This window comes from Gadus morhua, chromosome 21, assembly GCF_902167405.1.
Source record: "Gadus morhua chromosome 21, gadMor3.0, whole genome shotgun sequence".
Lineage (NCBI taxonomy): Eukaryota > Metazoa > Chordata > Actinopteri > Gadiformes > Gadidae > Gadus > Gadus morhua.
This window is the reverse complement of record NC_044068.1, coordinates 1,158,041-1,181,716: the sequence shown is the minus strand read 5'-3', so window position 1 is coordinate 1,181,716 and position 23,676 is coordinate 1,158,041. Positions and strand designations below refer to the sequence as shown.

Sequence of the window (23,676 nt, the reverse complement as noted above, 5' to 3'; positions counted from 1 at the left end):
AAACTTTAAACATGTAAATCAACAAAATTAAGAATAGGATGTGAGATAACACGACAGTTTATGAAGTTACAACATATTTATTACAGAAAACAGATAGTAACAACATATGAATAGAAAATCATCGATCCATCGATCCTGACACACACACGTGATCGATCAATCTCTTCATCTAAAGAGTCAACCATCTGGGGGATTCATATGGTGCTACTCGGGTTCGGACTCTGTGGGAGGCTTTAGCTCGGGGAGGGTTATTGTCAGGACTCTGTATGGGAGGCTTGAGGTTGTGTCAGGGTCATGACTGTGTACTGGAGGCTTTAGGTCAGGGTGAGGGTCAGGGTCATGACTGTGTACTGGAGGCTTTAGGTCAGGGTCATGACTGTGTACTGGAGGCTTTAGGTCAGGGTCAGGGTCATGACTGTGTACTGGAGGCTTTAGGTCAGGGTCAGGGTCATGACTGTGTACTGGAGGCTTTAGGACTGGGTAGGGTCAGGGTCATGACTGTGTACTGGAGGCTTTAGGTCAGGGTCATGACTGTGTACTGGAGGCTTTAGGTCAGGGTCATGACTGTGTACTGGAGGCTTTAGGTCAGGGTCAGGGTCATGACTGTGTACTGGAGGCTTTAGGTCAGGGTCAGGGTCATGACTGTGTACTGGAGGCTTTAGGACTGGGTAGGGTCGGGGTCAGGGTCAGCACTCTCTGTTTTGGGGGCTTTAGCTTCTGTCTCCTCGCCCTCTGCCGGTACAGGACCCCTCCTCTTCCTCAGTCCCTTCATCTTGCGGGTCTGCAGCTTGCCGAGATCCTGCTTCTGCATGTGCAGACGACCGAACTTGGTGCCGAAGACGTCGTGGGAGATGTTCTTCTTCTTACCAGCCTGAAAGACATCAGAGAACACGCTCTAAACATCTGGAAACACCTTCATCCAAACACACGTTCTAAATATCTGGGAACACCTTCATCCAGATACACGCTCTAAACATCTGGAAGCACCTTCATCCAGATACACGTTCTAAACATCTGGAAGCACCTTCATCCTAGTCATTCCTTTGATCACATTTGTGGTTAATGATGAATACAGGTCCTCATTACAGTTCCATTAAGGTGATCCTCCTAATGTTAATAAGGTAATAGTATCACTCCAGTGAACATTGTGTTTCTCCATGCTGGACGTGGAAGCCTCCGGGACAGATCAATCAAGATGAACACAGAGCCCTTTCTGCCCGCCGAGTTATCAGAACGAGGTTAACCTCCTGATCAGCATGTGACTGAAGACTGATTGATGAGCCCTGATTAGTGAGGGACAGTGGGCCTCTCTGCGTGACCCACGGCTCAAGGGTGAGACTAGCATGGTGTTCCTCTGACGGTGTCAGTAGCATGTATAGACTACCATGGAGAGACCAGCATGTATAGACTACCATGGAGAGACCAGCATGTAGAGACTACCATGGAGAGACCAGCATGTAGAGATTAGCATGTATAGACTACCATGGAGAGACCAGCATGGAGAGACTACCATGGAGAGACCAGCATGTTGAGATTAGCATGTATAGACTAGCATGGAGAGACCAGCATGGAGAGACTACCATGGAGAGACCAGCATGTAGAGATTAGCATGCATCGACTACCATGGAGAGACCAGCATGTAGAGACTACCATGGAGAGACCAGCATGTAGAGATTAGCATGGAGAGACCAGCATGGAGAGACTAGCATGGAGAGACCAGCATGGAGAGACTAGCATGGAGAGACCAGCATGTAGAGATTAGCATGTATAGACTACCATGGAGAGACCATCATGTAGAGACCAGGATGTAGAGACCAGAATGTAGAGACCAGGATATAGGGACTAGCATGTAGAGGGTAGCATCGTTAGCAGAAAACAAAAAAAGCGATCCTGGATAAGTTTGGCGTTGGCGCGACCTCCTACCTTCAGAACCTTGGGCTGCCGGTGGGCCGTCTTGTACAGGTCTTCAGACGCCATGTGGGTCCTTCTCACCACAAAGTCAAACGCCGGTCCGATCTCCTCCAGCTCGATGCGAGGCGTGCGGCAGCCGGACTTCTTCAGCAGAGACCTGAGAGAGAACACAGAGCAGGGGTCAGGCCTCAGCTGCTGGTCGGACCTGGTTGCTGAGCCCCTGGACTGGACACCATGGTGTTGCGTACCTGTAGCTCCGCAGGTAGATCTTGTCCTCCAGGGCTGTGATGTGCAGGATGTGCTCCAGGCCAGCCAGTCTCACGGCCGGTACCGCCATGCCTCTGAAGAAGTCTGGGAGGCAGGAAGGCCGTAACGTAACGTAACGTAAGCTAACTTTTGTATAAAGTTAAACAACCACCTCCGAGAATGTATGAATGAATCGCAAGCAGTACACAGCGGCCATGTTTGTTTACATCGCCGGTTCTATACATACATGTTTGGGTGTAGCAGGGTAAAAGTAGATTGTACGCAAACACAGGATATCCTGCCCATTCAGGGTTTTTGTTAAAGACAAATACCCAAATATTTACTGATAGCGCTACGGCCCGCAGGTATGTGCAGAGGAATGTTAGCGCAAGAGCTAACAGGCGTGTGCGGAGTGTTAGCGCCAGAGCTAACAGGCGTGTATGGCGTGGAGTGCGGTTCCTCACCGATGAATAAGCTCTTGAGGCGCCGGAGCTCGTGGTCCACGTCGAAGGCGTCGCCGGCGAACACCAGCATGGGCTTGGTCCCCTCGGGACACTTGCTGTTCTGTGGGGTCACAGTGGCCCAGTCAGGGGCCCGCCAGCACAGAGACCCCGAGGACCCAGACCGGACCCCGAGGACCCAGACCGGACCCCGAGGACCCAGACCGGACCCCGAGGACCCAGACCGGACCCCGAGGACCCAGACCGGACCCCGAGGACCCAGACCGGACCCCGAGGACCCAGACCAGACCCCGAGGACCCAGAGGCACCAGACTAGACCCCGAGGACCCAGACCGGACCCCGAGGACCCAGACCGGACCCCGAGGACCCAGACCGGACCCCGAGGACCCAGAGGCACCAGACTAGACCCCGAGGACCCAGACCGGACCCCGAGGACCCAGACCGGACCCCGAGGACCCAGACCAGACCCCGAGGACCCAGACCAGACCCCGAGGACCCAGACCGGACCCCGAGGACCCAGACCAGACCCCGAGGACCCAGACCAGACCCCGAGGACACAGACCGGACCCCGAGGACCCAGACCAGACCCCGAGGACCCAGACCAGACCCCGAGGACCCAGACCAGACCCCGAGGACCCAGACTAGACCCCGAGGACCCAGAGGAACCAGACTAGACCCCGAGGACCCAGAGGAACCAGACCGGACCCCGAGGACCCAGACCGGACCCCGAGGACCCAGACCAGACCCCGAGGACCCAGACCAGACCCCGAGGACCCAGACCAGACCCCGAGGACCCAGACTGGACCCCGAGGACCCAGAACGGACCCCGAGGACCCAGACCGGACCCCGAGGACCCAGACCAGACCCCGAGGACCCAGACTAGACCCCGAGGACCCAGAGGCACCAGACTAGACCCCGAGGACCCAGACCGGACCCCGAGGACCCAGACCGGACCCCGAGGACCCAGACCACACCCCGAGGACCCAGACTAGACCCCGAGGACTCAGACCAGACCCCGAGGACCCAGACTGGACCCCGAGGACCCAGACCAGACCCTGAAGAACCCGACTAGACCCTGAGGAACCAGACCCTGATGACCCAGACTAGACCCTGATGACCCAGACTAGAACCTGTGGATTCATCATCAGGTGACTGATCAACGTCTCCTTGGCAGTTCAGACGGCTAGCCCCCCCAACGACCCCGGGCTCACTGCGGTTCGGGTAGCCGTGTTGAACACGGACCGTGAAGAGGTCCTGAAATCGTTTGGATGGTTACCTTGAAGTCCATGAGGCCCGTGTACTTCTCAATGCCGAGCTCCATCATGTCCAGCACGTGGAAATCGAACAGACGCCCTGCCAAACAAACACAGAGAGGATGAGGGTCTTTACAGACAGCTAGGTAGTGAAAGTCACACCAGCGACTGTCTGACCAATGAGAGTTCGTGGTGCAGAGAGAGTCAGGCTTCACTCGTACCGAATATCAAGTTGTTTGGCCTCTTCTTGTTATGAGACCCGAAGACGAAGAGAGAGCAGTCCGTCTTCTTGGAGAAGAACTCCTGGAAACACAGTAAAGATGGCCGAGTTAGGGTGGGAGGCTCAGGGTTAGGGTTAGAGGTCAGGGTTGGGGGGTAAAGGTTGTTACTCATTGAGATATATTATACATTCACTTTACATGCTAATCACTCATTATGTTCCTTTGCAGTACATTAGCATCTGCCTGAAACCAATTCAAACAGCCATTATGAAGGGAAACCACCTCATTATAATGTTTTATTAGCAGTGTTTCTGGTGCCTGTCTTCTTCCATGTTAGAGCGGCCCTCTGCCTCCTCATCAAAGCATTCATCCTGAAAACTAAACTAAGTCCAACTAAATCAGGTCACTTGTATAGTTAGAGGTCCAGATACCAATACATTTGATATCCACTACTACTCAGAGTCCTTTAAAGTACAGAGAATCTCTCTTTAAAGAGTAGAGTAGGGCAGAGTTGAGCTGACAGTCTTTGGTATTTTTTAATCAGTCAGTCAGGATTAGAGTTTCAACTGAACGTTCTGCCTAGCAACTCAAACCTTGTCTTTTATTGGATTGGGAGTGAATAGCGATCAGAGCTGAAGAACAACATCGCGGTGAACCTGAGGCCAGGGTTAGAGAGGGTTAGGTGAGGCTAGGGCTACAGACGGCTAGAGAGGGTAGGGTTAGAGGTAGAGGGTTAGGAATAGGGCTAGAAAGGTTAGGGTTAGTTAAAGCCAAGATGAGACTAGGGCTAGGGTTAGGGAGGTTAGGGTTGGTAAAGCAGTGGTGAGGCTAGGGTTAGGTCAAGATAGGTTAGGGTTAGAGAGGTTAAGGGTTAGGGTTGGTAGAGCAGTGGTTAAGATGGGCTAGGTAAGGAAGGGTTTGGCGTTAGGTACAGCAGAGGGGAGACCTGCAGCCTGGGAACCAGACAAATCTGCAGGCTCATGTTTTATTTGCTCTGGCAGATGCATATGGCTCACTCCAGCTCAGGCACCTCTCCAACTGACCTGGTTCAGATCGGGCCAATCACACCCATTTATCCAATAAGGGGCGGGTTTAATAGGATGACTGAACAGAGGAGCACCCTATGGGAGAGCCACTGGTCGTTAGAGGGTGTAGTTCTATAGGGGAAACATACCAGCGATGTGGAGTCTTCGAAAGGCCGTGTGATGTTCTTCCTTTAAACAAAGACAGACAGCAATGTACAGAGAGATCCGTAGATAATGTCTGGAACAACATGCACCTCTACAGATGGATCCATTGATCATGTCTGAACCAACGTTTACCTATACAGACAGATCCATTGAGCATCAGATCACTTAGCAAGTCAACATCTAACCCTCAACAATTTTATGAGGCCATGGTGCGATGAAGACATTGTTGACCTGAATAAGAACATTTACTACCAGCTGATGCTCAGTGAAGGGACAACTCACTTTTTGTAGAGGACTGCGTTGGGCTTCTTCAGAGCATACTGTTGAGGGAGGACACGGGGAGATCAACACAACACTTCTCACACTATTCCCATTCTATAGAGCAACAGTAACACTGGCTGCAGCCTGTGGAACCGCAGGGCACCCGATTCACATTCTATAGAACAGCAACCTCTTCAACCTCAAGCTCAGTCCGTTATACCATCTGAACCCTGTATTAACACGACTGTCCAACCCCAGTCTGTTATACCATCTGAACCCTGTATTAATGGGACTGTCCAACCCCAGTCTGTTATACCAGCTGAACCCTGTATTAACACGACTGTCCAACCCCAGTCTGTTATACCATCTGAACCCTGTATTAATGGGACTGTTCAACCCCAGTCTGTTATACGATCTGAACCCTGTATTAATGGGACTGTCCAACCCCAGTCTGTTATACCATCTGAACCCTGTATTAATGGGACTGTCCAACCCTAGTCTGTTATACCATCTGAACCCTGTATTAACAGGACTGTCCAACCCCAGTCTGTTATACCATCTGAACCCTGTATTAATGGGACTGTTCAACCCCAGTCTGTTATACCATCTGAACCCTGTATCAACAGGACTGTCCAACCCCAGTCTGCTATACCATCTGAACCCTGTATTAACAGGACTGTCCAACCCCAGTCTGTTATAACATCTGAACCCTGTATTAATGGGACTGTCCAACCCCAGTCTGTTATACCATCTGAACCCTGTATTAACAGGACTGTCCAACCCCAGTCTGTTATACCATCTGAACCCTGTATTAACAGGACTGTCCAACCCCAGTCTGTTATACCATCTGAACCCTGTATTAATGGGACTGTCCAACCCCAGTCTGTTATACCATCTGAACCCTGTATTAACAGGACTGTCCAACCCCAGTCTGTTATACCATCTGAACCCTGTATTAATGGGACTGTCCAACCCCAGTCTGTTATACCATCTGAACCCTGTATTAACGCGACTGTTCAACCCCTCCTAGCCCAGTCTGTTATGCCTGCGTGCTTTAAGAGATACACATGGCATGGTGTATATAGAGTGTACAGTGTAATCCTCACCAGGTCTTTGAGGGCGTTGGTGATGGTCTCGCTGGTGTTTCCTCCCTTCATGATCATGGCGTTCTTCACGTTCTCTGCTATCTTCGGCGCCCGGCCCTCCAGGAAACGCTTGGAGCGCTGAGACTTGGGCCTCCTGTACACACACACACACACACACACACACACACAGTATGGATGGTGAGTGTTTAACATCTATGAACACTCGCTACTAGAGCACCCAGCTAGGTACATCATCAGGAATCGTCCACATAATAGTACTTATTAATAGTATTCCTGATAGCCCTGTCATACTCCCACAGCTCAGTAGGACTATGACAGTACTAGCAACAGGGGAGAGGCGTCCATCACTTCACAAGCTGACCGCCTCAGACTTCTTGACAGAAAGGGGCTCCTACTGACACACGCTGTAGGTGAGAGCAGAATACATGCAGACACGAGCTGGAGGACCCAAGCTCTCCGTAGGTTGCAATACAAGTGAGTCTATCACCGTTGAACCCAATCGTATATTCCTGTCTCTTCGTGAAGGGGAATACCAAGAGGAGTCGCTAGCGTCTGGTAGAGGTTTCTTGAAGAATAGGTTTATTTCAAAGTAAAGTTGATATTATGATGTCAACTCTTTATTTAATAGAATTGTTTATATTTGAGGAAGATATTAAGATGTTAAAGCTTTATTTTAATATATTTATTTAGAAGAAGACAGAGACCCTGCCCCTCTTCGAGGCCAGACTTCCATTTTTTACAGGAGGGAAATATCTAAAGTATATATATTATATATCAGCCCCCCGTTCATAGTCATACGGGTGTTCTTGAAGATAAACTCACGTCACGTTGTCTAGTTGTGTCATGTTGGCGTTTGGAGCGCGTGGATCTTCGGTGGTTCTCTGCCCGCTGGTCCACGTGAAAACACCCGGAAGACAACACGAGGACTTCCGGCAACGTCACATCCTGGACGAACGCGACGCATTAACACAGAAAATATAACACGAAGAAAATAAAAACCTACAAATAACCATACATGGTTTAATAATATATATAAAAAACTTTTGATAGATAATGCCATTTTTCTATTGATAAAAGTCACCATGTGTTCATCAGAAATCGTCGCAGGGTCGACTGTTAACGAAGTTTAGTTAACGGTTTTACTGGGTGATCAGGTGCCGATTGGTTAACGAATACTTGGACCACTGTGCCACCGGACATTAATTAATACCTTCTTATTGTATTGTTATATACCAAGACTCCAAAAAAAAAAAAAAAACTTGAAAAACGATCAATATAAAATGTAACATCTCGCCTCAGTTGTCTCCGGGTCTGCTATTGGTCCTTGCACGTCTCGAACCACGCCCACCAGGTCCTAATCAGACCGATGCAGGTATTATAAAGCTTTTGGCTGTATTATATATTATATTAATAATTTCCAACTGGCAGAAGCCATTGGCCAGCAGATGGCGACACTAACCCATCTACTTTACAATTCAAACATTAGAATAGGGTATTGAACTATTCAAATACCGACTCGCACACACTGGCATTCACCTAGCAAAATAACTAAAGCAGTATTTAAATATCTAGAGCATTAAGCTAGTATGACATATGTTCCAGACATGTATTTAACCCGTTTTCAAATCTATACTGGACGTTTGAACTAATATACACTATCTACTATAGAGACTATTAAATACAATTGTACCATTCCATTTTAGCATCTTATGTTTTTGTTCTAACTCTAAAATCTTGTAAAGGTCATAGAGAAAGAAAAGACGATTTCACAGATAAGTATTTTATTATTTTAAGCACCAAGCTCGTAGTACAGATATAATTAGCACATCTTGACCATCCAAAGAAAAGCAAAAGAAAGAATTTGAACAGCAAAGTCTCCCCAGTACCGCTGGTTGAGCAGGCGACCGAGTTAACCCTAACCCACACTAGAGGGAATAACACACGAACAGGGAGATCTATTGGTCCGCTGCCAAATGCATTCCTAACAAATAATGTTGTAAGAAAAAACTATTATTCCTGAAAATAAAACAAGGAAGAAGCATTTGATTTGCATTTCAGTATATCAAAATTAAACGTATCAAAATAATATTCCACTCCGCCTGGTCGTGGTGACCAAACAAAGTCTGTCAAAATGCTGGCTCATATTCCTTCATGTTGCAGACCTCCTCGCAGAGCCTTCTAGTCGCCTGAGGGATGGACCTCCGACCTCCAGGGGCGCTGCAGTCCTCCACACCCCGACACCACCCAAACCACCCGGAGGACCCCTCTGAACCTCCCTGGAGCACCGTCGCCCGCCAGCCCCCCGGGGGGGGCACCGGTCTCACCCTCTCCCAGCACCGGCCCCCCAGTCTACCCATCACCTCTCTACCACTACCCATCACCTCTCTACCCCCACACTACCCATCACCTCTCTACCACTACCCATCACCTCTCTACCACTACCCATCACCTCTCTACCACTTCTCCCAGGCAAACCATCACCTCTCACTCACCTCCCCCTCTCCCCCTCTACCCAGCACCCCTCCCAGTCTACCCAGCACCTCTCCCAGTCTACCCAGCCCCTCTCCCAGGGCGTCCGTGCCGGCTGCCTGGCTCTTTCTGTCTGGAAAGGCTCAGCCCCCCGCACGGCGCCGGCGCCCCCCCGGGGGTGGGAGCCCAGCGGTGGCGTTGGTGACGAGGGTCCGGTGGGGGTGGAGGGAGGAAGACAGCAGAACCCTAGACTGCTGAGCAGCATCGCTAGTGGTCACATGCACCCCTCTAACCCCCCCCCCCCCCCCCCCCCCCATGTGATAGAGGGCTGTGGGGAACCACTAACTACCAAACTGCAAGGGGCACACATTTTGGACCAATTCACAAAGAAAGAAAAGAAAAAAAGATGTCTGGACAGTGGTGTGGAATGATCCGGGAGGCGCCTGACATGCTCAGATGGAGGCTGCATTGTGTGCGGGTGGAAACGGGCAGAGGACGCGTTTTGTTGGAGAACAAGCACATCTCTTTGTTACCCATTCAGGCCTCCTGGCGGCCGGCTCCCGGCTGTAGGAGCATATTTATATTCATTATCGTAATATCATATTATCCAGGGGGGGGGGGGGGGAGGGGTGGAGTTCGTCTAAAGTGCAGTCGTGAGTACAATACACACATCAGCAGTGGGGACCAATCAGAGGCCATTTGAGCATGTCAGGGGCGGTCCTAGTGGGCTCGGAAGCCTTGTCTGTTGGGGATGAGGGGGGAGGAGCCATGTCTGTGGGAGAGGAGGTGGGTGGAGCCATGTCTGCAGGGCAGGAGGTGGGAGGAGCCGTGTATGAGGGGGAGGCGGCGGGGGTGGGAGGAGCAATGTGTGCAGGGGAGGAGGGGGAAGGGGCCGTGTGTGCGAGGGAGGAGGGGGGCGGAGCCTTCAGGAGCGGGGAGGAGAGGGGTGGAGCCATGAATGTGGGCGATGAGGGGGGAGGAGCTCTGTGTGCACAGAAGAAGGTGGGAGGACCCATGGGTGTGGGGGAGGAGGGGGGAGGAGGGCAGGAATGGCCTGCTGGCAGGGTGCATGTTTAATTCCCAAACATGCACGTCAACATCACAGCAAGAATGAGCTAGCATATCTAAACAGAGAAAAGAGCGGTCATGCAAGAGTTCTAAGTCAAAGGTACAACAACAAGGTCCGCCGGAGGCCAGGCGGAGACACGGGGGACGAGGACGGAGGAGAGAGGTGGGCTCCCCCGGGGGGGGCGGACGGACGCAGGGGCCACAGCCCCCGCACGCGCCCTTCTTACTACGCCTCTCCTTCATCTCTCAGCTCTGCTGGTTGTGGTTTTTCACGTAACTAGTAAAGACGAAGTTGTAGTCGTTGAATTGGGCCAGCTGGCGGTCCATGCGGCGGAAGCCCTCCAGCTTCTGGGCCGAGGAGAACACACTGCGACACTTGGAGGTCTGGGGGGACGCAGAACACAACCGCCTGAAATCCTGGAGCTCAAATCAACGGTCCTCACAGTGGTCACAACAGCCCCCTGGCACCTAACGCATGTTGTACGGCCTTGCACTTATACCTTGAGGTCTACGGGGAATGGGTTAACCTAGCGATGTTAGTGCTTGGCACTTGGTTCTATGAACATCCTCACTGTACCCCCAGCGATACATAGTTTCACCTTCTGACAAATGACCTTGTAATTGACACTCTTAACTTTGTGTATCTACTTCCCCACACGTCGTTTCTATCCTTCCAGTAGCATCTGCGTCATGGGGACTGATATCACATCGCTCTACTGCACATGGTGCTTAGCAGTAGTTTAATTGTTGTTATGAATCAGTAGGCTCTTACAGCAGGCCGTCTGAGAGAACCTTTAATGAATGGGTTATCTAAAATGGATAGTCAGGGATCTCTAGTTTACGGCAGCAATAACCTACGAGGCCATAAACACGTCAGGGATCCCAAGGTGAGGCAACGCTATGACCCTCACAGCGGTCCCACAACAACGCCCTAACCTCCCTTCTAGCCGACCAACGACACCAGCCAGCCTTAAGACAGCAGCAAGCACTCACTGCTACACCCCCTCCCTACTCACTCACTGCTCCACCCCCTCCCTACTCACTCACTGCTCCACCCCCTCCCTACTCACTCACTGCTCCACCCCCTCCCTACTCACCCACTGCTCCACCCCCTCCCTACTCACCCACTGCTCCACCCCCTCCCTACTCACCCACTGCTTCACCCCCTCCCTACTCACTCACTGCTCCACCCCCTCCCTACTCACTCACTGCTCCACCCCCTCCCTACTCACCCACTGCTCCACCCCCTCCCTACTCACCCACTGCTTCACCCCCTCCCTACTCACTCACTGCTTCACCCCCTCCCTACTCACTCACTGCTTCACCCCCTCCCTACTCACTCACTGCTCCACCCCCTCCCTACTCACTCACTGCTCCACCCCCTCCCTACTCACTCACTGCTCCACCCCCTCCCTACTCACTCACTGCTCCACCCCCTCCCTACTCACTCACTGCTTCACCCCCTCCCTACTCACTCACTGCTTCACCCCCTCACTACTCACTCACTGCTTCACCCCCTCCCCCCTCCCTGCTTCCCCCCTCCCTACTCACTCACTGCTTCCCCCCTCCCTACTCACTCACTGCTTCACCCCTCCCTACTCACTCACTGCTTCACCCCTCCCTACTCACTCACTGCTTCCCCCCTCCCTACTCACTCACTGCTTCACCCCCTCCCCCCTCCCTGCTTCCCCCCTCCCTACTCACTCACTGCTTCCCCCCTCCCTACTCACTCACTGCTTCACCCCTCCCTACTCACTCACTGCTTCCCCCCTCCCTACTCACTCACTGCTTCCCCCCTCCCTACTCACTCACTGCTTCACCCCCTCCCTACTCACTCACTCACTGCTTCACCCCTCCCTACTCACTCACTCACTGCTTCACCCCCTCCCTACTCACTCACTGCTCCACCCCCTCCCTACTCACCGCTTCACCCCCTCCCTACTCACCGCTTCACCCCTCCCTACTCACTCACTGCTTCACCCCCTGCTTCACCCCCTCCCTACTCATTCACTGCTCCCCCCCCTCACTACTCACTGCTCCCCCCCCTCACTACTCACTGCTCCCCCCCCCCTCACTACTCCCCCCCCTCACTACTCACCCCCCCTCCCTACTCACTGCTCCCCCCCCCTCACTACTCCCCCCCCTCACTACTCACCCCCCCTCACTACTCACTGCTCCCCCCCCCTCCCTACTCACTGCTCCCCCCCCTCACTACTCACTGCTCCAGCCCCTCACTCGATCACCAGTTCAGCCTGGTTTCTCACCTGATTCACAAAAAGCGTTGTGACGAATTTTCCAGGTTTAAAGACGTCCACGACCTTGCGGACGAGGTCATCGTAGGACGTTTGGGAGAGGTTGGTCTCGAAGCTGACGTAGGAGAACTCTGGCTCTGGAGTGATGTGGATGGTCCAGTAGGTACCCTGAGGAGCAGAGGCAGGGGTCAACGTCTTCCCCCCACAGGCGACTCAAGACCGGTCAGACGCTGGATCAACACGTTCACTCACGTCCGTTTTCATTCCATTCATGGAGTAGCCACAAGGGTTAAACATCGTGGCGTCAATCACTGAACCTGGGATCAGGTCACGTATTCCACTCATCTGGGGACAGAACGGGAGACGAGGTGAGCATCGTTCACCGGCGACCGGGGGACGGCGAGGAACCGATCGCCGCGCTGTACTCACACGAGTGACATCATTAGCAGAAACCCCGTCTTTCATGTAGAACAGGTCCATGATGGCTGGGTCCAGGTCACTCATCAGAACCTCCAGGGTCTGGTCCGCGTGTTTGTTCTCCCAGAACTCCGGCAGGTCCAGGGTGAACAGGTACCTGAACACACACACACACACACACACAATACGTCAGCCACAACCAGGTGAACTTGGATGGTTCTAACTAGCGGTCGACTACAGGTCTGTCTGGGATGGGAGAGACTCTGTATGCTAAAAACTAGAGCCGTCAGTTAAACGAGTTATTAACGGCTTTAACGCAAACCAAATTTAACGGCGTTAATTTTTTTATCGCACGATTAACGCTATTATTTTATTAAAAAAAAAAAAAAAAAAAAAAATTTCTTCTTTGGCTCAAAACAAAGAAGCAGTAGCCTGACTGCTATGTTTAAAATGACATTTGTTCAAAGCAGTCGTTTAATTGCACTATAGGCTCTTTTTTTGTATCGTCCTGTTTTGATCAGTGTATATGCCGATGTTATCAATAAAAAATCATTTGCACAAGGCAAGCCGATGCACTTCACCATGTTGATAAGATAATTAAAATGAGAAGAATTATGGGACAAAAAAATCAAGGGATATTTAGCATAGAAAAATAATTTGCGATTAATCGCGATTAATTAGAGTTAACTATGACATTAATGCGATTAATCATGATTAAATATTTTAATCGCTTGACAGCTCTACTAAAAACACACAAACTACATACAAAAATAATTAATTGATTTTTTCTCGTTATTGGTTTTTAATGTGTTCATCGGGTGCGACTGTTCATCTGGTGTGACGTGGGAGACTGGTTCCAACCGGATCTAACAGGGTGTGACTGGTTGAACAGGGCGTGACTGGTTCTTACCAGCAGTCAGAATTCAAACGGCCCATACAGTAGGGAGCTCCGTCTGCAATATGGGACGAAGAAAAACATGTAAGAGACTTCATGGAATTGTGTTCAATTGCCCAATCAATAAACACTGTTCTCACACGTACTTGGGAAGATCTGAGCCAGGAAGTCGACCTCCTCCTGGAAGTTACGATGAGGGAATTCCTGCTGCGTGGGCTTCATGAAGTTCTTTCGGGAATAGAAGAAGTTCTGGGGGAGAACAACGTGATGCATCAGTACACCGCCCAGAGTACAGCCACACAATACATCAGTACACTGATGTGATTGGACAGGGGAGGGGGACGGACTGATGTGATTGGACAGGGGAGGGGGACGGACTGATGTGATTGGCCACGGAGCACCATGTGACTGACCTTGATGGCGTCGAAGCCGCAGTACTGGCGGGCCACCTCCAGCAGGGGGACCAGGGCTTGCAGTAAGAGGGTGGTTCCACACGTCTTCAAAATGAACCGTCTCTTAGAGACAAACATGCTACTCTCACTGTGGAGGAAACACGCCGTCGTTAGGACACGCTGGTCAAGATAGTGAGACGTCACGACACGCTAGAGTGAGACACGCTACAGTCAGACACGCTAGAGTGAGAAGTGAGACACGCTAGAGTCAGACACGTTAGAGTGAGAAGTGAGTCACGCTACAGTTAGACGCTAGAGTGAGTGAGACACTAGAGTGAGAGTGAGGCACTGGAGTGAGACACTCGAGTGAGACACTAGAGTGAGACACTAGAGTGAGACACTAGAGTGAGAGTGAGACACTGGAGTGAGATTGAGACACTGGAGTGAGAGTGAGACACTGGAGTGAGACACTGGAGTGAGAGTGAGGCACTGGAGTGAGACACTAGAGTGAGACACTGGAGTGAGAGTGAGACACTGGAGTGAGACACTGGAGTGAGAGTGAGGCACTGGAGTGAGACACTCGAGTGAGAGTGAGACACTAGAGTGAGACACTAGAGTGAGACACTGGAGTGAGAGTGAGACACTGGAGTGAGAGTGAGACACTGGAGTGAGACACTGGAGTGAGAGTGAGACACTAGAGTGAGACACTATACTGAGAGTGAGACACTAGAGTGAGAGTGAGACACTAGAGTGAGACACTGGAGTGAGAGTGAGACGCTAGAGTGAGACACTAGAGTGAGATGTGCGACCAGCTACCCTCGAACATCCTACAGTGAGAAACGCTAGAGTGAAGATACTCTTCAGTAACCTTACAGCTTTAGAGTCCCTTTGCCCAGACGAAAAAAAAGTTTTGGTGTTTACAACCCATTTTAACGAGGCAGGCCTGAAGAACCATCTTCAATCACTATAACGCCCCCCAAATGAATAGAACCTGCACACTTAATAAGTTCCCTCAGACCCCCTGACCAGATCAAGAACCCCCACTGCTTGAGTAATGACACTGGAGACATGTCTGGAGACATGCTCACTGTAGATGGGTTAGTTAGACTAGAAATGATCATGCCAACTGTAGAAAGGGGTTAGAAATGGACAGGCCAACTGTAGAAAGGGGTTAGAAATGGACAGGCCAACTGTAGAAGAGGATTAGAGATGGAACTAGAACTGAAAGGTCCGAGTTACACATGGTAGAGTTCAGGGTTCAGAATGCCCTCTAACCATTGGCTGAATCATATATTGAGTCATATATTGAAGGAAAAGCATGCACGGTTAACCATTTAAGCAATGGCTTGGCAGCTACATTTTCACACTGGCAGGTTATGACTCTATGCAGCCTAGAGCTTGAAAACCTGATCAGTTCAGGCTAGATCTAGACAAGAAGAAGTAGAGGCTAGAACAGTACAGACCAGAGCCAGACAGCATTACAGACTAGAGCTGTACAGACTAACTGTACAGATTAGAGACAGGCAATGAACTGTGCAGACTAAAGCCAGAAAGCAGCCAGACGGACAAGAGCTGTGCAGACTTAAGTCAGACAGCAGCCCAGACATAGACCCGGACATAGAGCTGCACAGACAGAACGGTGCAGACTAGAGCCAGAAAAAAATAGTTTAATAGTGTATAGGACAGTTACGGATCATTTACGTTACAAATATGCAGCGTTTCCCCAATGAAAAACGGTTTCCCATAAAAACAAATAAACAGTGGTGACACAACTGCCATTCTGTTATCAAAAGCGATATCACACACACCGCAGCGCAAGTAAACATTGGCTTGTAGCGCCGACTGCAATCGAGATGAAACATCAATACATAAAACAGATGGTGCAAATTATCTGTGAGTGTAGGTTACCACTACGGACGCAGCAATAGGACTGATTTACTGCACGTCAACATGAACCTACACTGTTTCCCACTGCAGATGTTAAAAAGGCTGCAACAAAATGTGGCGAGTCCTCGACCAATCAGAATATTCAGAGCTGCAAGCCCCAAAGTTCTACAGTAATACCCTGTCCAAACAGGGACTCTCTGGGGGGTAGAATTATGTCCCCTGAACCCAGTTTAGACTGTGCTCCCTGCGGTGGAGACCCAAGTCCTTCCAACGGTTCCTAGGGCCTGTGGCCCCTGGGGGGTAAACACTAGGGATGGGGATCATTAATATTTATGGATATCGATACCATTTTCGATACTCCTTAACGATCCGAGTCTTTTTCGATACCACTATCGATACTTTTCTATTAATTGGTGGAAACACGCCTCGTTTTTAGTGATGAGGAAAGTATTTAGGAAATAATTGTATTAAATATGTAATTCTTAATAAATATTGACACAAGTAGTTTTAATTATATATGCTAAAATGATTAGAGCACTATACAACTGTATTAGTAATACAGAAACATGAGTAATGCAGTATTACTCATGTTTCTGTATTAGTAATACAGAAACATGAGTTATGCAGTATTACTCATGTTTCTATATTAGTAATACAGAAACATGAGTAATGCAGTATTACTCATGTTTCTGAGTGGAGGCTGCTGATTACAACACCGATTTCACAATTGGAAGTAGTTTTAATTATATATGCTAAAATGATTAGAGCACTATACAACTGTATTAGTAATACAGAAACATGAGTAATGCAGTATTACTCATGTTTCTGTATTAGTAATACAGAAACATGAGTTATGCAGTATTACTCATGTTTCTGTATTAGTAATACAGAAACATGAGTAATGCAGTATTACTCATGTTTCTGAGTGGAGGCTGCTGATTACAACACCGATTTCACAATTGGATTAGTATTTTTAATTGACGAGACTAGCGACAATGTCTGTGTGCGATAACCGCTCGTAGTTTGGGTGGATGATTGAGACGGGCCCGTCTGTGGTGCGACAGGAGGAGGAGGAGACAGAGTTCTTTCAACTCGGAGACAGTCGAAGGTACTGCATTTGGCCTTTATTTGATGCACAATGCTAATGTGCTTGGCTATTGAGGTTGGGTTATCCCCTTAGCCATCCTCACGAACAAAGTTAACCGCCGGACGTCACTTGTTTTACTGGTAATACCGGTTTGCTTACAATTCCATTCAAAAACAATGGTGGACACGCTGCAGTGATTGGATTGATTTGACTTAAATGCCGTGAACCGACTCGATTACGTTACAGGATCTACGGGAGATAAAAAACGGGGGGGGCGGGACTCGATAGTGTTATCGATAAGCCCAAACGTCAATGATTTTCGGGTTTTGAAAAAAGTGGAACCGGGTCCTTGATAGAACCGGGTTTCGATCCCCATCCCTAGTAAACACAGCTTACTACTGCGGTCAAACTACAGAGGTCGACCAGATGTTTCCATTCATACCCATATAGCCTACGAGTATGGACTATAGGTCGCCGATGGACGGTTTACGCAACACTTTGTACACTACGAAACTAGGAAAATGTTTAAGTGACACCACTCAACCTGAGGAGTTTCGGCCCCTGACTAACAGGTAGATATTTTATGGCCAATCTGAAAAAACAACATTCTACCAGCGAACTTGGAAGAAGATAGGGACTCACCTGAGTATATAAGCTTCCTGTCTGTCAGTCTTTGTCACACTAATGATCAAACAATGCACATTCTCCAGAAGCTTGTCCCACTCAAACCTGGAGAGAGGAAAGACAGGGGGGGGGGGGGGGGTGGGACACAGTTGATTGAATCCGTTGTATTGTAAAGTAATGCATTCCAAGGGGTCACGCATGGTTTGTGCATACGTGACAGGACAAGATAAACCTTCATTAGTCAGAGGGAAATTTATCGGAATGAATTGCAGGAGAGGTACGAGTGCAGAACCAACCCAAGATAATAATAAAAATAAGGTAAAACATTTAGCTATTGAAGCTAACAAATGTTAGGTTAATCGTTAACCTAGCAATTGTTAGTGCTTGACCATTGGTTCTAAGAAAATATTTACTATACTGACAGCGAAATATCGCATCTCTTTCTCCTGACAAATGTAATTATTGTAAGTAGCTTTGGATAAAACCATCTGCTAAATGTAAATCTAAATGCAGCTAAAGCTAATGTATGGTGCTGCATCGTTTCATCATCAGGGGTACTTTAGCTACTGCAAAAACATGCAAAATGTAGCCAACGTTGCGTTGACATTAATAAAACACGACGTTAACAATATTAATCCCTTCATGCACATCGTCGTGCAGGGCATCCCGGTTGTCATGGAAACACTCAGCCCCGCTTCCAGGTACATAACCGGCTAATCAGGTGAGAGCTCAGGGACGCGCTCTGATTGGCCGGCCGTGAAGTGGGCCAGGCCGAGATCGTCACTCAGCTCAAATAGCTGACCAACACTGGGCTCGGATAACACGGGCAAGGACAGCTGCTTTGCATGGCGCTGCATCACATTAACTACAGAGGGAGGGAGGGAGGGAGGGAGAATCCATTATAGGGTTCGTTAGCCGCCCTTGGCCCCTGCCATTAGGCGTCCTCCCGGTTTCCCACTCACTCCCAACTCTACATCGTCAACGCCAGTTCTTTGCCCACCGCCCCCAGAGGGGGGGGGGCTGTCGGTTGGCTCTGCGCTGGCTGAATGGAGGAACAGCGCAGCCATGTCGCACCGGGCCACCACATTCCAGAGCCGGGCCTACTTCACCGGCAGCACCCCTTACGACACGCAGGGCTAAATCTGGAAGCCGCTCCGGGTCAGCTGGCCCCGGCGAGGGCACATGGCGGATTAGGTTTCTTAATGAGGGGAAAGAGGCCGGGCTCACTGTGAACCCGACCCGCTGGCTGCATCGTCACCACCAACACCCACTTCCTGTGGCGAGCAGTTCAGGGCGTTGGTGTGCGACCGTGGTGGGCAGGAGGCCGGAGTGCAGCCGCGTTGGAGAACACTCCAGTAGGACCGGTAGACGCTTTCATCTCCTCTGCCCCACCTCTAACAAACCATCCAAGCCCTGCTTTTTGTTGTAGCTCCATATAACTCTCATACTTATTTCGGGGCTTGGGAAGGCTGGATAGTTAGATAAGAGTGGTTAGAGCGGTATCTGACGGGCTAAGAACAGCCAGGAGGGCAGCAGGCAGGGCGCCAGCCAGCGGAGCCCACGTCCTTGTGGACTTATTTGGACATTGGCAGCGGTCCAGGGAGCACAGCGACCTGCAGTCAGCCTTGAGCCTTTAATCTGCCCGCCGCACAATACTGACCCCACCGCTTTCCCTCAAGCGCCCAGCGCGCTCCTAAAGCCATTGTTGGTGACGGGGTTAATACAGTGAAAGGTCAACCCCGACCTTTCACCCGCAAAAGGGAGAAGTCTGCCATAGATCTGCCGAAACAACGCACCGGACCACGGCCAATGGGGCGGCGCGGCATCAGTCATGTGGTCTGACAACTCGTTTTTACTAGACACCATAGAGCTGTGAAGTGCAAATTTTCACTTGTATACACTAGTGTGATAAAGCACTTGGATTCACAAGAGGAAGTGTACACCAGAGCTGTAAAGAATATCTTCTGAAAAATGTACTTATTGTAAGCCCCTTTAGAAAAAAAGCGTGTAGTGTATGGCATGTAAGACACATGTATTCACCACTCAGTATACTACAGCTGTAGTACACATGTATTCACCACTCAGTACACATATTCACCACTCAGTACACATATTCACCATTCAGTATACTACAGCTGTAGTACACATGTATTCACCATTCAGTACACATATTCACCATTCAGTACACATATTCACCATTCAGTATACTACAGCTGTAGTACACATGTATTCACTGGACAGTACAAACACGTTACGACTCATAAGTTTTACACGGTTGTTCAGCTTTGGAAACAAAAACCACTCCAATACATCCCAGTTGTACGGGTGGCCAGAGTCTTGGAGTAACGTATACATTATTTAACGGTCCATACATCCCAGTCACTAGGAATCGTCCCCTCGGATCAGCCAATAAGAGGCATGGGTGGGGAGCAGGTCCGTGGACCGAAACGTGACTCGAACGAAAGGCCTGAACGACAGTGCCTGCTTCGTTGAATGCAAGTTTACCCAAAGAACAGGTCCTTTGCTCTACATACATAAATACACAACCGACCTCATGAAGTTTATGTAAACAGAAAAAGTGTTTCTGTGGGTGTTACAATAAGTGTACTGCCTGTCCAATCCCTCATTCCGGTGTTCTGGTGTCATAAATACTATTAAAGGCAGACCGGTACATCAAACCCTGTAGTAGTAGTATAGTAGTACACAAGTGGACAGCAGTGGGGTACGGAGTTCGAGTGCCGTCATGTCACGACTGCGAAGCACGCGGTGACGAGCACATGTGAGGCCGACATGACGCAGGAGGAGACAGTTCCTGTACTTCAAGTCTGCCCGGGTTAAGGTTATGATGAACTATTCGTCGCTTATAACACCGTGGGCGGCAGAGCATCCCCAGCACTGGCATGCCGCCACAATTTTCTTAAAAAACCCGCGATAGGTAAATAACACGAATCCCGCGTCAGTGTTTAACGGAAGGTTGTTGGTTCTGGGCCCTCCGCTACCTTAATGCTCCAGACTCCTCGGAGAAGTAGTGACTAACGTGTCGTGTTTGGAGATAACGGGGACCTGTCACCAGGTACCGCTGAACCAGCCGGCTTAAATCACCAGGATTACCAAAGTATCGAATGGCTATCGAACAGTGGAGAGATGATGAGAACTAATGACTCAGCTAGCCAGAGCTAGCACGGGCCATGAGAACCAATGGCCTCAGCTAGCCAGAGCCAGCAGGACCCATGAGAACCAATGGCCTCAGCTAGCCAGAGCTAACCGGGGGCATGAGAACCAATGGGCTCGGCTAGCTAGAGCTAGCAGGACCCATGAGAACCAATGGCTCAGCTAGCAAGAGATAGCCCGCGCTAGCAGGAGTCGTGAGAACCAATGGCTCAGCTAGCGGTAGCTCCGAGGGCCATCTTAGAAACAAGACGTGAGCCAGCACGTCTCCTGAGACTCGGCGGTTCGTCAACAAACCCACAGCGGGGATTCGTGTCTCCGACAGCTGACCTCCAGACGCGAGGCGTCCGGTTCCCGGACGTGAGGGATAGTTAGAAGTGTCCCCGAATAAAAGCGTGATAAAGTCAAAATAAACCCTATGGATGAGTCAGTCCCTGGTGGTTACAGCGTGATGACAGGTCGTCTCCCCACCCCAAGCCCAGGGGAGCACCCCCCGGCCTCCCGGTCACCCACCTCGGGATGGTGCGGAGGTCGCCGGTCCCCTTGGCCTCGTCCTGCCGGGTGAACCACACCTCCAGCAGCTTCTCCGTCCCCTCGAAGAAGTGTGCACCGTTCTCCTCCATCGTGAGACAACAGACGCCGACAACAGAAAATAAACGCTGGTAACCGTAGTTATTCAGTCCTTGCTTGACCGGAATAATTTATTATAAGTACAGTCCTTAAGTAACAATCCAGGTGTATTTTCTTAGTTTTGCCGTCTTCCCTTTGACAGAGAATACCGTGAGCGAGTGCTAGCTAATATCGCCGGCCATACTGTGGTAAGCAATGAATGAGGGGCGCATGGCGTTTTTATAGCGCGGCCGCTCACCGACGGAACACGTCAGTGAGCGGCGCAACCAATCACAGCTGTCGATTGTTCCGTTTGGACCCGTTTGATTGGCCTACACAGCTGTCAACGTCGATGCTACACCCCCACGTGTACATGTTACTGAGCTAGATCTACAACATCATTTAATCCCGTGGGAAATAGTTTCGTACAGTGGCTCTACTCGAGACAGATCATTACAATGCAAAATAGAAAATTATTTATCTATCCAAAAATATGCACACAAAAATCGTCTGAGAGGAAAAACATATTAGAATAAGAAACTATGTATCTGCTATCCCTACATTCGTTAAATATTTCGTCGTTAAACGGTGCAGACCGACATACAAACCAGGAAATGGCGGGGGAAAGATACCAATCGATTATTTAACTAATGCTGCATGCAATAATTCAATTTATTTTGATTAAATTAAGACATACATGGGATCACTGGATTACAACTTCTAAGCAGAGCTGAGGTCGAGGGAGTGTCAGACTATTGCCACACACAAAGCTTTTATAACCCATTAATTGTGTGTTTGTGTGTGTGTGTGTGTGTGTGTGTGTGTGTGTGTGTGTGTGTGTGTGTGTGTGTGTGTGTGTGTGTTTGTGTGTGTGTGGGGTTTGTGCCCTGATAAACGTTACAACAGAGGTTCCTACCCTGATAATCGACACAACAGAGGCTACTGCCCTGATAAAGGACACAGAGGTTCCTGTAGATCCTGGACCAGTGTCAGCTCCCAGGAGAACAGTGTCTGTATGAGGACCTGGGCGGGCAGGGCGGGGTGCTGACTTTGAGCTGATCCCGGCCTTCCCCAATGCAAATAAATCTGCTACGCTTTGATCTGAATACGTGTACGATCACCAGAGTTAACGTATCGTGAGAGGATCTGTCTGCACACTCCTGTATCCTGACGGCCCATTTTTGCTGTTTTTAAACACTTATGACACACATAAATTTTTATGACACTCATAAATGTCATAAACATATGTAATAAATACATGGCCTGTTAAGCCCTTTGAGACTGTACCTGTGATTAAGGGCTAAACAAATACAATTAATTGAATTGAAAACATCCCTTTCTGAAACATCCAGAAACTCCAGGGTAGTTTCTCTTATCCAGTTATTGGTGGTCTTGTTCAGCTGCTGCTGAACTGTTCCTGGCTGTTTGTTAGTAGACCTCAGACACTCAGGGATCCTTCTCACCTCCATTTTGTCTATTTGGCTTTCAAAAATGAAGACAATAAGATGGAGCCTTCCAGAGGAACTCATGAACAGTGTGTATTACTGGTAAAGATACTATATACATTCAGACAGTACAGTATTAATATTATCCCTGATATATACAGTACATTTAGACAGCACATTAATAAAAAAAAAGCTAGCATAATGTACTGTTATAAAGTATATACAGTACATTTAGACAATACAGTAATACTGTTGTACCTAGTTTATAAAGTGAATTTAGTAAGTACAGCATTACTATTACACCTGAGGTGCGTTCAAGTTCAGCGAACATAGGCGAACGTTCGCAACGAACGCGTTGACATTAAACAATTAATTTTGAACGATTTTTGAACACCGTTCTAAACAAACTGTCAACGAAAAAAATGGATACGAAGGCCATGGTATTAGCGGCAGCCTCCATGTTAATGGAAGAGTTTACAGAAGAGGGTTTGCAAGTGGTCGACCTCGTTGAAAGCCTACTGCAGACAACCAGTACGGAAAATTCAAGAATAGAGGGCTACGTCACCGAAGTTGTACCCACTTACTGCGATATAACGTTCAAATCGCATTTTAGGATACAAAAGACAACAGTTGAAGTAAGGGTGTAGATAGGCTATATGAAACGTTTTATCTATTGCTTTCTGTGTAGGAAAGGAGTAAATGATTTCAATATAG

At 49.3% G+C, this 23,676-nt stretch overlaps 2 protein-coding genes across 2 annotated transcripts; both read right to left on the bottom strand.

Moving 5' to 3' along the window:
- Positions 1–57: 57 nt before the first annotated feature.
- rpf2 (ribosome production factor 2 homolog) lies at positions 58–7,596 on the bottom strand. The gene is made up of 10 exons (XM_030345229.1): positions 7,472–7,596; positions 6,650–6,782; positions 5,565–5,602; positions 5,267–5,306; positions 4,093–4,174; positions 3,895–3,971; positions 2,622–2,721; positions 2,160–2,262; positions 1,924–2,068; positions 58–871 (listed from the first exon to the last, which is right to left on the bottom strand). Exons 1-10 carry the CDS (start codon positions 7,492–7,494, stop codon positions 659–661), a joined length of 954 nt encoding a protein of 317 aa, XP_030201089.1. The 5' UTR covers positions 7,495–7,596; the 3' UTR covers positions 58–658.
- Positions 7,597–8,413: 817 nt separating this feature from the next.
- Positions 8,414–21,741, bottom strand: amd1 (adenosylmethionine decarboxylase 1). The gene is made up of 9 exons (XM_030345226.1): positions 21,422–21,741; positions 17,759–17,845; positions 14,164–14,290; positions 13,897–13,999; positions 13,766–13,808; positions 12,868–13,012; positions 12,691–12,783; positions 12,451–12,606; positions 8,414–10,570 (listed from the first exon to the last, which is right to left on the bottom strand). Exons 1-9 carry the CDS (start codon positions 21,529–21,531, stop codon positions 10,433–10,435), a joined length of 1,002 nt encoding a protein of 333 aa, XP_030201086.1. The 5' UTR covers positions 21,532–21,741; the 3' UTR covers positions 8,414–10,432.
- Between the last annotated feature and the right edge of the window lie 1,935 nt (positions 21,742–23,676).

Excerpts from the sequence above, each read along its gene's own strand:
- amd1 (XM_030345226.1), bottom strand. The coding sequence starts at position 21,531 with ATGGAGGAGAACGGTGCACACTTCTTCGAGGGGACGGAGAAGCTGCTG. Across the intron at positions 13,809-13,896 it reads CCTGGCTCAGATCTTCCCAA|ACGGAGCTCCCTACTGTATG; the intron begins GTACGTGTGAGA and ends CCCATATTGCAG. Across the intron at positions 13,013-13,765 it reads CGTTTGAATTCTGACTGCTG|GTACCTGTTCACCCTGGACC; the intron begins GTAAGAACCAGT and ends GTGTGTGTTCAG.
- rpf2 (XM_030345229.1), bottom strand. The coding sequence starts at position 7,494 with ATGACACAACTAGACAACGTGAC. Across the intron at positions 5,307-5,564 it reads AACGCAGTCCTCTACAAAAA|GAAGAACATCACACGGCCTT; the intron begins GTGAGTTGTCCC and ends CTTTGTTTAAAG. Across the intron at positions 2,069-2,159 it reads ATCTACCTGCGGAGCTACAG|GTCTCTGCTGAAGAAGTCCG; the intron begins GTACGCAACACC and ends GTTCTCTCTCAG.